Here is a 14094-nt window from a genome sequence, read left to right as displayed (position 1 = left end):
GGCGAGGTGTCCCGCCCCCTCAATGTAAATAATAAGACCCATTTATTTTACAGCAATCGCTACATGGCACCCCCTCGGCCACTCATCAATAGTTACACGCCACCCCCCGCTCAACAAACAACTTACGTTTGCCACTCCCCCCCCCCACTCAACAACTTACATTCGCCATCCCGAAATTTACTGACGCCCCCTCACTGTATATGTTCTGGTGCCGGCCCTGGGGAGAGGACAGACCCTAGTGGCAGAGCACCATCCACCACTGGGCATACAAGCACACACACATTCATGCACACACACTCAGACAACTGCTTTTTAATGGACATGAAGTGACAGACTCACAGTCAGGGAGAATTTGTCAGGGAATCAGGGAATGCCAATTTACCTAATCTCCATGTTTTTGGACTGTGGGAGGAAACCGGAGACCCCGGAGGAAACCCACGCAGACACTGGGAGAACGTGGAAACTCCACTCAGATAGGGACTTGAACCCAAGACCCCAGTGCTGAGAGGCAAACGTGCTAACCACCAAGCCACCGTGTTGCTCATGTGTTACATACAGGTACATTATGGCACACATTATGAAATAGCCAATATACGGACATCTAGTGGCTGGAATGTGTCAAACATTTTGTACTAAATCTATTTTAAACATGACCACCTCCACGTGGCCTAAGATCTTTATTCTGACATTGTGTTTTTAGAACTGAAAGCCCTTTTTGCTCACAGTTTAACTCCCACTTTAAGTTAGTAGGGTTAGCTGTAAAACCCACTGTCTGGAATACCATCCACGTGGGCAAAAATAGCCCACCATTCCTACTTCCACAGAAACTTTGCAGCCAGGTGTTACTAACCAAACATACAAAATAAGTTCATCCTCAGGACTCCCTTTTTAAAAGTACAAGTTATGGCACTGTGGTGTTCTGGTGCAGTCACGTGTGTGTTCTGGGTTAGTAGTTACAGTGATTTTGTATACTTTATGAAAAGGCAAACAACAGCATAATGGGTTTGTATGATGCACCTGAAGAAAGTTTAATCAATATTACCCCATTGATTACAGTGTAAACAACAGTATCACATTATGGAATGTTACAGAGTTGAATCTTACTGCAATTGCTTAGTGGTTTAGGACTTGTACCTGTCTGATAATCTGTAGCATCATGATCCAGTCAGAACTCTCACTAGGAACTAGTTAGTTAGTCCTGACCAAGGTAGACATGAAGCACAGAGAGGGCATGTTTAGCTATTATGCAGTTTTGAAATGAAGCCAAATATCAGAGAATTTTAAGAGTATTTATTCTTAAACAACTCTTAAACAAATTTTCAATTTAAAGCAGTAGTTTTAATTGACTTATGTAGCAACCTTTATGTCAAGCACTTGTGAAATGTGCATAGTAAACTTGCCTGACAAGTTCAAAAAAACGTAACAAAAGTCTACAGTGATTATCATTTATACGGACGCATAAACTAAAGCAGTTTCTGAAGCATCAACTAGACTAGCCAACATCGCTGAATCAATCAAATCACTCCTCTTTTCCCACCTCCTCCATTAATCACAGAGGACTTTACACTACTCGGCCTGTAGCATAAGGCTTTCACTGTACTCTCCTTCCAATAGTGTAATGCTTGTACTAGAACTTGAACAAAAGGTTTCACAGAAGCAGTTCTGACCTGTGGCATAGCTCCGTCGTTTGCTCAGTCACACTGGAGTTCAGTCACTCTAGGGGTCAAGGAACTGCCAGAAAGTCTTTGTTGCCTCTAATCCCGAGTGGGAGGGTCAAACAAGTCACCCTTGTATATATGCTGCAAAAATCTCTTTATTTTGAGCACTGAAAAACAGAGCTGGGAATATATACCGCAGGATCCGAGACTGCGGCTGATTCAGAGAAGGTAAAGGAACTGCTTTTACTGCGTATTGTGACTCGAGAGATGTTATAGCTCTGTGTTCTCCTGTCTGCTGTGAAAGTCTTACAATAACGGATGTGTGTGTGCAATAACAAGTAGGATCATAATTTACTTACATCACAAGAAGTTACAGGTTTGCAGTGAATTAACAAATCTTATTCATATTCTCTGTGCAACGGAAGAACAGCGTTGCGTTCTGTGATAGTGAACTTTGCAGTACTGATTTGAGTGACACTGTAACAGAACCTAAAAGAAACTTCAGCATGGTATGAAGATCCCCTGGGCAGACTGTAGCCGAAACAGATGCCAAGTCAGATTAGCAGGAACCCAAAGCCTTTAATGGGACACTGGAGAAAGCTTCCGCACAAAGGACAAGCATGCCAGGACTGCAGCAGACAGCTCCTGAAAGCGTCTCTGTCTTACTCAGAGTTTCAACTGCTGAGATACAGGAAGGAAGGGAAGAAAACCAAATAGTTGTGTCCTAGAGTGTAAGTCTCCAGTGCTAGCCAGAGACAGATGACACAAGCCTGAGTTTGTGGACAAGAAGACGTCTCACCCTGGGTCTGAGGCAGACGTAGCCAACTCTAGACCTTCAATCCAAATCCTATTCCTGGATCTTGCAATTAACAATCAGGTGAATCGATAATGTTGGCCAACTTACTACTAAACAGAATGGAAAAAGCTGCAGTACATGGACCTGAAGGGCGGTGATATGAACACCTGTCCTGAGGGGCAGTGATATGAACACCTGTCCTGAAGGGCAGTGATATGAACACCTGTCCTGAAGGGCAGTGATTTGAACACCTGTCCTGAAGGGCAGTGATTTGAACACCTGTCCTGATGGGCAGTGATATGAACACCTGTCCTGAAGGGCAGTGATATGAACACCTGTCCTGAAGGGCAGTGATTTGAACCCCTGTCCTCTATGACAACTCAAGACTGGAGTTTGGATTTGAGATCTGGAGTTTCTACCTCTGTCCTAGACCTGTGCTGACCCTTTGGATCCTTTGCAAAATGCAAAAGCAGCTGTCTCCCACCCCCCAGGGACACAGGATAGTGTAGTGTTGTCCCGCCATGACGTACCTGTTTAAAGCTCAGATCAGGTGCATAATGTATCATTTGTACAATGTTCTAGCATTAATTTATCAAACACTGTATATGAGTAAAGGAAATGTATTTGCCTTTCTTAACTTATCTGTCACATGAACAAGCAGCTGGGAAAAGACAAATATTAACTGAGCATTAGTCACTTAATACAAGTGTAATGGGAACATTCAGAGCACCATGTCCTTGTGTATCCCTGTGTGCCCCTGTGGAGGTTCCTTTAGATTCCAAACCTCCTGGTTTCACCTTTCGTCTGCATCCCTTCATCTACCAGAGATTATGAGCTGGAGGTAAAGTGGCGGCTGCAGGACACTGAAGCCTGTGGCCTATAATCTCAGCTCTAACCAACATGGGAGCTGCTGTGTTTAACTGTAGTCCGTTAACTATGCGGTGTTTAACTGTAGTCCGTAACTCATGCAGTGTTCCTTCACTTTCTCCGCTGATGTCCACAGGACAAAGATGTGTCCTGTATGAACACAGCATATGACAGGGTGAGTGAACTCCTTGATTTGTACAATGACACCAAATAATGTCTGTTTGAAACAAAAAAATACAGAAGCACAGCATAAGATGAGCATCAAACTTAACTGTAATGCAGCTTGTTAAAATCATTTTACTTTTAGGCTTGACATAATTTGCGGCATCAGCAATGTGATATGACTGAGTTCTGATATGACTGAGTGAATTCTGATATGAGTAACCAAGTTTGCTGTCAATGGAACATCCAGCTGATCTTATGATTGGTACATACATTTTACCTCTCAGCCACAGGTGACAGAGAAGAGTATTAATTAAAGGTAAGCCTGTATTTGCACATTTTCCACTCCATTGGGCCCACAACCAATCACATGCTCAAATTAATTTTAATTGCTCAATTTTGATTTTTGTACCGAAGTCTCAGCAAACATGTTGCCTTGACTATCAGTGTTCTAGCAAGTACATTACATAACTCAGGAAGATTGAACCCTACAGTTCAGTGTTTTGTAATCATTTGTTTGTATCTGTAACTTGATTTCCATTAGTCTTGTAATTAACATTGAAATTTTAAAATATATATTTTGCTGACTTATTCATTGCTTAACTAATCAGAAACCTATAAAGTGAACAGACACATGAACACACACACACACACACACACACACACACACACACATATATATATATATATATATATATATATATATATATATATATATATATATATATATATATATATATATATATATATATATATATATATATATATATGAGTAAGATTCCAGGTAAATACCTGCAGTGTACATAGGTAAGAGACATAGGTAAGATGCATAGAGATGTTTAAATCCTAACACCAAGACCATGTGGCTCTGAAGTTTCAAGAGATGGTGATCAGAGAACTTTAGAACTCCATGGAATTAATGTTATGATTTAAACATTTACTTTTTCATATACAAACTGATTCTTCCTCCTACTACTTCAGAAGTACTGAAAAAGGATCTTTGAACAAGTCTTCCTGTTTTTCTGGAAACTTTGTGTGTCAGTACAATTTTTAATATTTCCCTTTTTCTCTATGTGTCTGTTTATCTATATTTGTGTTTTTAATTCAGCTTGTTATAATCATTTTAGATTTATAATCATTTATAATCATTTCAGACATGATTACACATGACTGAATTTGATGAATTATACATATGACTGAGTGAGTTGTGATACGAGTGTGTTGTCATATCAGAACATGTGAAATCCAGCTGAGCTTATGAATGGTGCATCCCTTTTTACATCAGACACAGGTGACAGAGAAGAGTATTAATTACAGGTAAGAATATTAATTACAGATAAGAGTATTAATTACAGATAAACCTGTAATTGTGCATTTGATCATGTAGGTCCATTTGGACCCACAACAACTCACATTCTCAAATTAATTTTAACTGCTCAAATCTATTAGATTTTTGTACTGAAGTCTCAGCAAACATGTTGCCTTCACTATCAGCGTTCTAGCAAGTGCATTACATAACTCAGGAAGATAGAGTATATATATGTATATGTATGTAGTCTGTACATGGAACTATTTCCCATCTGTGGCAGATGAATACATGTGGGCATCAGGTGTTGGCGTTCCTCGGCAGCCTTTGCCGCAGGAAGCCCCTGGACCCCGAGGGAGAGGTGTCCACTTTTAACCGCTGCCTGACCACAGTGGACCTGGTGGCTCTGGGTGTAGGGAGCACCCTGGGTGCAGGTGTCTACGTGCTGTCTGGGGAGGTCGCCAGGACACTATCTGGTCCCAGTATCATTATCTCCTTCTTCATCGCTGCAGTAGCATCTGTCTTCGCCGGGCTTTGCTATGCTGAGTTCGGCTCCCGTGTGCCCAAGACGGGATCTGCGTATCTCTATAGCTATGTAACCGTCGGGGAAGTGTGGGCTTTCATCACAGGGTGGAATCTACTTCTCTCCTATGTTATAGGTGGGAAACAAATCATTGTTCTAAACCCTGTTTGCATGTAGTATGATGTCTAAGCTTATAGTATGTTTCTTGTCCAGTGGCTGGTGCTGTTGCACTGAGTCAATGACTTGATAGGCATGTTTTTGGACAATATATAGAATAGTGGTTTGTGGTAATATTTTATACTCCAGTATGCAACTTGTATTTACACTACGATGTTTAACTCTCAAAGTACCTTTAATGCCAATTTGTACTAGAGACTGAGGAGCTTATTATAATTATCCATATAATTATCCATATAATTGGTCCGTGTAACAAATGAAAGGCTGATTTTAGCACTTGAAAGTATGATTTTAGTGTTATCCAGACTTGGATTAAGCTTTAATGTCTACTCTAAAAATACATTACAATGGTAATTCCCCATAAGCAATAGGTTTTAAGAGAATGATTAAGTAATTATGTGTACAAATATTAAAAAGAAACATTACATAACTCGCAGTAAATTTACAACAAAATGTTGTATTGTAAGATTATTTCTTTCTGATATAGGTGCATCCAGTGTAGCCAGAGCGTGGAGTGGTACTTTTGATGATCTCATTGGAAATGTGATGGCTAATTACCTTAGCAAGCATGCAGCAATGGGTTTGCCTGGCCTGGCTCCTTACCCAGATGTCTTTGCAGCTGGTCTAATCATGATTCTTGCTGGTATATCAAATTCAGTTTCATGTAAATTTTCATGAACCTGTTACACTGAATCTAAAAACAACATGGTATGTAAATGTTTTTGTTCCAGGCCTCCTTGCCTTTGGTGTCAAAGAATCAACTACAGTCAACAAGATTTTTACGAGTATTAACATATTAGTGCTGGTCTTTGTCATCATCACGGGCTTCATCAAGGGGAAACTGAAGAACTGGTATATCAGTGAGAAAACATTACTGAATGTGACTGCTGAGTTTGAGTAAGTACACACTCCTTACTGTATACACACACTCCAAATATAAACATACTGCTTCATCATCTAATCATAAAATGTGCATTAATCAAGGTAAAAAAACACCACCTCTAGTGGTTATATAGGTAAACACAACATTGCAGGAATTATTTTATTGTACTCTTTGGATCTGCCTTCCATTCCCACACAGCATGAATCTAAGATTTAAAGTGTACAGGGGATTTAAATTACAATTTTAGAACATTCCCAAAGTTGTCATGACTTCACGTTTGTAGAAGCACTTCACAAGGCATTACTGGATTACGCCATATTTTCTTACACAGGCAGACAGACATGGGGGTGGAGTACTGGGTTTTTCAAACAGGCACCCGATACACACATTGAAACCACTGCTTTAATAATGATGTTTATTGTGTTCTGCATATTACACAGTTTATTTGAATGAGTAAAATTTGAATGAGTATTGATTATAAAATTGTTTAATGCACCTTGTAAGTCCACAAAACAAGAAGGAATCAAATGTTTCACAAGTAGGAAAAGCAGTAAACTGTAAAGTGTTCCGTTGGAAAATGTTGGTTCTGGTATAGTGCAAGCTCTCCGCCCCCTGAAAGAGACAAGTCTAGATGAGGATGCATTATAGAGATGTCCATTAACATGCTCTCAATGTCCCCATTTCAGAAATATGACAACCACAGTTAATGTGACCTCTGAGTATGGGGTTGGCGGCTTCTTCCCTTATGGGTTTGAGGGCACACTGGCGGGAGCAGCGACTTGTTTCTATGCCTTTGTTGGGTTTGACTGCATTGCCACCACAGGTAAATGAGGTCAAATGAGCATTACATTTCTAACAAGTTTGTGGCAGGTTAAGTGACCCTCTTTGGAAGTTTGTGTTAATGAGGATCTAAACATCTTCAGCTTTCCTTTGCATCGGATTCCAATGTCCATGGTAGTCCAATAGACTCAAAGCTAAATTCAAAAGCTTTGAGCCAAAATGGAATTGAGTCTATTCTGCCCAATCCCGAACACATGTAGAGTTGAGAAAGAGAACGGGTTGTTAGTTTCTGAACTGTGTGGTTTAGGGGAGGAGGTGAAGAACCCTCAGAGGTCGATCCCGCTGGGCATCGTCTTCGCGCTGCTCATCTGTTTCTTAGCTTACTTCGGCGTTTCGGCCGCTCTCACGCTGATGATGCCGTACTACATCCTCAACATCCACAGCCCTCTGCCAGTGGCCTTCGCCTATGTGGGCTGGGCCACAGCCAAGTATGTTGTGGCTGTGGGATCCTTGTGTGCACTCTCTACCAGGTAAGAAAAAAATAAAATATAGAATTATGGGATGTAGTCATATGATGTATTCATAGGATAGTATTCCCACTGCTGAACTAGGACTAGAAAATTAATATCAGCTAAGCAAAGGGTCCTAACACTGATCAACTGATCAATTCATCTTCAGGCTGATTTAGAAATTGGTCTGTTGGGACCAGTTGTGCTAGGACAGAGAAATCACTACTGTTTTGGAAACACATTGATAGATTGATGACTTGTTTCTTTGGGTAACAATGAGCCAATCCATCCACAGCCTCCTGGGCTCCATGTTCCCAATGCCTCGAGTTATCTTTGCCATGGCCAGAGATGGCCTCCTCTTCAAACAACTGTGTAACGTCAACTCCAGGAAGAGTCCAACGGTGGCCACTCTCTCGTCCGGCACTGTGGCAGGTAAGAAAGTCTCCGTCAGATCCGCTGAAGGGCCTCAGGTGAAAAGCCAGGTGAAGGCCACTCCCATGCTCTGCTGTGTGATGGAGGGGGTCCACACTGACGTCTCCCACTCTGAAATAGAACAGACTCAGCTTAAAATCCCATATGACTCGAGTGACTTTCCCACCGGTTCATGAATGGACTCCAGAGAACAGTGCTGCATGAACAACAAAAAGACCTAAAATGAATGAGATCCTGTTTTCTGCTTGACTTGCAGCAATAATGGCGCTTTTATTCGACCTGAACGCCCTGGTTAACATGATGTCGATCGGAACTCTCTTCGCCTACACCCTGGTGGCCATTTGCATTCTTATTCTCAGGTCTGTGTTTGCAGCTCAGCATCCTACTCATACCCTCATGGTTCAGATATATGTGAGCACAAACACACGTCCTTATGGAGACCTCAGAAACCTGCACACTTCCAGGATTAGGCAAACTGTGTAACAATGAGCGCACGGCCCTGTTCTACCAGGGTGTGGATCTCAGATCCTGGATCTCAAGACACTTTTTATGTATTAGGACAGTGATGCATTTTTATTCTTTGGGCTTTGTAATGCAGCACCATATGTGAAATTAAATGTAGAATGTAAATATAAAGTGGACAGTGTCTGCTTTGATTTTAGGGTAAACATAGTCTGTGAACTGTGCAGTTATTACAATGCCAGGACTCCCATTTTAGGGGACCAGAAATTTGACCAGAAATACTTGGCAAATTACCTACTGTATTGTAAAGAAAAGTGTTATGTTTAGTACTTCATTGTCTATTGTTCACAATTGGTGACTGATGTCTTAAGTCAGGCATCTCCCCTCCAGATGCACCATCAGACCTGTGATGGAGGAGTTTTCAATAGCTGCTTGTTTTTGGATCATGTTGCCTTGCTTAGAGGATAAATGACTTTACCTTTCAGCTTTCACAGAGAAGCAGATATGTCTTAGATTTTGATCAGTTATTGTATTTTCTCTACATCTTCCTCATTCTGTCTGTTATGAGCCAATATTGGTCGATTCAGAGGTTTGTACCAACACTTCAAAGACTTTTGGTCTTTGTTTGGAACATTACCAGTGTGTTTAACTCATCCTCAGTCCTGTACTTATGTCGGTATTTTCTGCTCTGCTTGGTTGTCTTTGACACTTTTCATCTCCTGTTGAGAGGTTTGCTGCTTTCATTGTCCATATACCCTCCAATAAAATCTGATAATATGGACTTATCAAGTGTTTTAGAATACAAAGCCAGGACAAAATGTACATGTTAAATGTTATGCCCAGCTCCGCCTCCTCCTGTTTACCTCCTGTCAATCTCTGTGCGTTCTTTCAGTAGGCGACTGGGCGGTGTTCATATCCTTGGACATACTACCCTTTATCTCGTACTGCTTTGGCGTACTGAATAGGAGGGAAGTGCGGCATTTCGGATTCAGCCCTAGTGTTTTCCCGTGCCTGTTCGTCCCTCCTTCCGTCCTCTTATTATTGTTCCCACCTGTTCCTGTTTATTTCCCTTGTGAATCTGGTCTATGTAAACTCCTTCCTTTGACTTTTTCAGTGCTGGTTATTGAATGTATTTATTGTACGTATTCACGTGAGTGTTATGAGCAAATCTAGCATATTTCTTGTGATTGTAAACTCTGGCCTGTTTGTTATATCCCAGTTTATGTTCGGTTTAGTCTACCTGGTTTTCTTTTGTTTACATTATAATGAAACTCAGTGCTGGCTACACGACCCCGGCTTGTGACCCAGACTATGATTATGGATTGGCCCATAATAAACTCACTCTACTCAGCAAATGTGTCTTCCTCACCACTACATGACAGCGTTAAATCTTCAATTACAGACTGTGCTAAACTTGGATAGATACAGCTAAAGCTTAAATGATAATGTGTTTTTATTTTATTATGTGAATACCTGTGAAAAGGGAACTTATCTCTGTGTTCTTTAAGAGGACCAATGCAGGAAGACGTATGAAATAGTAAAGATGAGTTTTTAAAGTATTGTTGGCACATTCATATTGCTAAGTATCTTAAACAGAATATAGACATGCAGGATACAAGCAACGTGTAGGAGGCTAATTGGACTGCAGGCTACAGTGTAAATGTACATGTGTATGTGCCTTTCAAGCCACAGATGCATTTTCTGTCCTGAAACTCTAAACTCTGATATTTTCTCTTTCCAGGTACCAGAAGAATGAATCTGCAGTAAATGATTCCCACTTCACACAAAACTCACCTTTTGGATTTTTAAAACCTCCCTCCTTCCCAACTAAGGAAACTTCAAACACAGTCACCATAAGCTCTACGTTTATCAGTACGGAGATAAAGTCAAAGATTACAGACACAAACTGCATCCTGGCACCTATCAGATTACACACTTATAGTGTTCTCACTACTAAATCAACTCTGTTGGCTTTATTCAAATAGCTTGTAGTTATCAAGTTCAAGTCAATTATATCAAACAGCTTGTAGTTATCAAGTCAGTTAGCCTGACTCATCTGATTTGCATTTCTTAATGAGATTTGTGAATGATGCTCTAGAGTGATAATCTGTGCACTGTAGTTTGTATCAGCTGGATCCAGTTCCTGCTCCTTCATGTTGACCAGGTTGTTCTTTTTATTTCTGTGTCTGGGCTATATAGTCGTCATGGTGTTGATTCTAGCTGTGCTGGTGACCAAGGCCATCAGGTCTCTGCTGCTACTGGAGGTCTGGAGCCTGGTGTGTGTGTGTGTGATTACCTTTATCATTCTTCTCACCACTGGGCTCATCTGGAGACAGCCTCAGAACCCCACCAAGGCCTCCTTCATGGTGAACACAGACCACACATAGGCACCACTACAACACAGCATGAAAAGTCACATAACCTCATCATCATCATCTGCAGTGATGCTGCAGGCTGGAGTCAGAAGAGTTGAGGGCATGTAATGCTTGCTCTGGATATACAATGAATAGTGTCTAATACTACAGAAGCCCATTTCCACATGAACAAAAGCACGATGACCCTGTTGTGATACTACCTACACATTTACTGATCAAAGATGTCACTTATTTGACACAATGGATTTGATCTGATTACCCCAATACAAGGAAAAATAATGTGAATAATCATAGATCTAGCATGGTTTCCTGTACACGTAGCCTGGAAAGACCTCTAGATACCAGGATCTCAGGATTGTTCAATCCAAGTTTGTCCTGATCACTTTAGATTTACTTTAATTTAAAAAATAAGTGTTAGTTTGGTATTTGTTTGATATTCATCTTTGAGATTCAAAACATTACCTGTTACAGCATTCTACACAAAAATGTAGACTTTACAACACATTTGTTCTAAGACAAAAATTACATACATCATTAGTTAGACTTCCTCTTTGTGTGTGTGTGTGTATACATACACTCAGGTGCCTTTCTTGCCTATACTCCCCGTGGTGAGTGTGTTCATTAACATTTACCTGATGGTCCAGCTGGGAGGAGACACCTGGATTCGTTATGCAGTCTGGATGGCTGTGGGTAAGTTCTCCAGTACACAGATGCACGGTAACTGAAACGATCAGTTAAAGTAAAAGCGGTCCAGTTTTGCCTCTTTTTTCAGTGTCCAGTGACAATTACCTCTGAGGCACTTGTTTTTACTTCAGGTCTATTTTTGAAAGCAGCCAAACTTAGTTTAAAATAAATGGAAGTGATCACCTATAATTCTTAGATGTAACAAACTGAAGGCACATGCAATGTAGATTTAAGATGGATCCAAGTGGGCCCTGCAGACTTACAAGTGCACATGACTCTTCTTCCCTTAGGACTCCTTATCTACTTTGGCTACGGTGTACGACACAGTGTCCAGAAACAAAGGTTGCTTGGCAACGTGGTCAACATGGAGCCTACAGAGGCATCACCCAATAAAGATGCAGTCAAATAAGAGTTAACATTTGTAAGTTAATGAAACGTAATTTATAACAATCTATGAAAACTGCTAGTCCTTACATTTAGACACATTAGCTTTTTAGTAATTACTTAAAATGAACTGATTACTATAAAATGTTAACATTAAACTTTCACTGCAATTGTCATTTTTACAAAGCATAAATTATTTATACTATCTCTTACAGTATCAATTGTGGGATAACATTTAATTTTACTTACACTAGTACACTGATACAAGTCAAGATGCTTTTATTGTCATTACATCTGAGTACAGGTACACAGTGTAATTAAATTACTGTTATGGTGAGGGAAGCAGGCACGATGAGGCAAATATAGTATAACACACACGTTTAATTTCTCATGGTGAAGTTCAGCGCGGATAGCGCACAGAGCTTTGACATCAAACACAAAACTTACACAAACTTCGGTCAAAGATGAGCACGGGACATTACGCACATTAAATAGAAGAACTACACATCCCCAGTGATCACGAGAAGAGCCACAGGTGAGACCGATGAACACCATCATTTACAATCCACACCCATGGAAATACATATACGTACATAATCAGATGACAAACACACGCCCAAAAAGAGGGGTCCGGAGCTGCTCCGTGACAGAGCCCACCACCAGGGACCCGCTACTCCCGGAGTGTCCAGCGTAGCTGGAAAGCCCCGAACCTACACAGACATGCAGATCTGGAGCCGGCGCACCACAAGCCTCCGGGAGTCGTCTTCCCCAAATGGCGGGGCCCGCCGTGAACTCCTCTAGAACACCCTCTCTGGGAAGACAGGGGAAAACACGTTAGACAGCACTGGCATGTTGACAAACGCACACACGGGAACATAAAACACGAGAGGTACAAGAGGGAAAGGTGGATTAGGGAGAAACACGAGGAAAGACACACACACAGGTACAGGCAACCAAGAAAACACTCTCCCCGCCTGCAGGAGACCGGCCAGCGGAGAAAGCCCCCCTGGGGCAGCAGGCGAAGCTATATGCGGGGTCCCTCCTGTCTTTGGGTTTGACCCTCCAGCCCGCGCAGCACTACTTGGTGCTCCAGGGGAACACGCTCCAACTTCCTTAGCTCTGGGCACGCCTGCATTTGCTCTGGGCACCACCGGAGGCCTTGCCTGTCGCCACTCGCCGGCTGCTCCTCGAGGCGCCTCTGGGGGCACCTCAAACCTCCACATTGGGTTTCTGGCCAGAACATTTCCCCTTCTTGTCTCCCGAAGGCAGCACCGATGGGCCCCCCCAACGTTTCCATGTCCTCCTCTTGACCATACTGTTCACCTCCGAGGGGAAACGTCCTTGTACCGGCGAATGTCCTCAAACCGGTGCCCCCTCCCGACTTCACAGTCACCTCAGAGCACACAGAGGCAGAGGGGCTAGCTTCCTCCTTGCCCTCACTGTCATACTCGGTAGGGGCTGACCTCCTCCTCGCCCTCACTTTAGTATTCCATAGGGGCAGAACCACCTTACTGTCCTCATCAAAGTTCTCAAGGGGAGTGGGGTACACGGACGTGGAGGAGCTGGCTTCGCCCTCTGTTTCTTCCTCCAAGCACTCGGAGGGAGGCGGACTTTCCTCCTCTCCAGATTCCTCACTGCCGAATTTGAACCTGGGGGCTGGGGGGTCCCACACACCTGCACCCAACACCATTGGTTCCTTCATGCCTTCCTACAGGTCTGCCAGGAGAGAGGATTCCCTCAGCAGTGCATGGAATCCCTCTCTCCACGCAGCTTGAAAGAACACTTCTGCATTTCTCTCCTCCTCACCCTCTCGAGCACACACAGGGGAAGACGCACTACGGCTTTTGCCCTTTTTCTTCCCCTTCTTGGCCCGAGAAACATATCCTAGCATCTTTCGGCTCGTCTTTGTTACGGTGAGGGAGGCAGGCATGATGAGGCAACTATAGTGTAACACACGTTTAATATACTCACAGCAAAGTTCAGCGCGGATAGCGCACAGAGCTTTGACATCAAACACAAAACTTACACGGGCTTCGAACAAAGATGAGCACGGGACACTGCGCGAACGCACATTAAATAGACAAAAACCACAATCC

The 14094-nt window shown here is 42.3% G+C and overlaps 1 protein-coding gene across 5 annotated transcripts; it reads left to right on the top strand.

The window, feature by feature from the left end:
- The first annotated feature begins 1741 nt into the window (after positions 1-1741).
- Positions 1742-12284, top strand: LOC143514679 (cationic amino acid transporter 2). 5 transcript variants are annotated; one of them, XM_077006165.1, is made up of 15 exons: positions 1742-1886; positions 3458-3496; positions 3771-3802; positions 4769-4800; positions 5073-5448; positions 5977-6132; positions 6221-6386; positions 7059-7195; positions 7460-7682; positions 7957-8093; positions 8350-8452; positions 10297-10427; positions 10755-10921; positions 11512-11620; positions 11905-12284. In XM_077006165.1, the coding sequence occupies exons 5-15, from the start codon at positions 5073-5075 to the stop codon at positions 12021-12023; spliced, it is 1824 nt and encodes a 607-aa protein (XP_076862280.1). In that variant the 5' UTR covers positions 1742-1886; positions 3458-3496; positions 3771-3802; positions 4769-4800; the 3' UTR covers positions 12024-12284. The 5 variants fall into 5 exon arrangements, with proteins under 5 accessions (XP_076862280.1, XP_076862282.1, XP_076862283.1 ...); XM_077006167.1 differs by having other exon boundaries at positions 4717-4800; XM_077006168.1 differs by having other exon boundaries at positions 1755-1886; positions 3426-3496; positions 4717-4800.
- The last annotated feature ends 1810 nt before the right edge of the window (positions 12285-14094 follow it).

The sequence above is a fragment of the Brachyhypopomus gauderio genome, chromosome 5 (assembly GCF_052324685.1).
Source record: "Brachyhypopomus gauderio isolate BG-103 chromosome 5, BGAUD_0.2, whole genome shotgun sequence".
Taxonomy (NCBI): domain Eukaryota; kingdom Metazoa; phylum Chordata; class Actinopteri; order Gymnotiformes; family Hypopomidae; genus Brachyhypopomus; species Brachyhypopomus gauderio.
Note: the sequence above shows the minus strand (reverse complement) of the source record. Positions and strands in the feature narration are given on the sequence as shown.

Bases quoted from the DNA above. Each gene is read 5' to 3' on its own strand.
- LOC143514679 (XM_077006165.1), top strand. From the start codon at position 5,073: ATGAATACATGTGGGCATCAGGTGTTGGCGTTCCTCGGCAGCCTTTGC. The intron at 7,683-7,956 runs GTAAGAAAAAAA...ATCCATCCACAG, and splicing joins TTGTGTGCACTCTCTACCAG to CCTCCTGGGCTCCATGTTCC. The intron at 8,094-8,349 runs GTAAGAAAGTCT...CTTGACTTGCAG, and splicing joins CTCGTCCGGCACTGTGGCAG to CAATAATGGCGCTTTTATTC.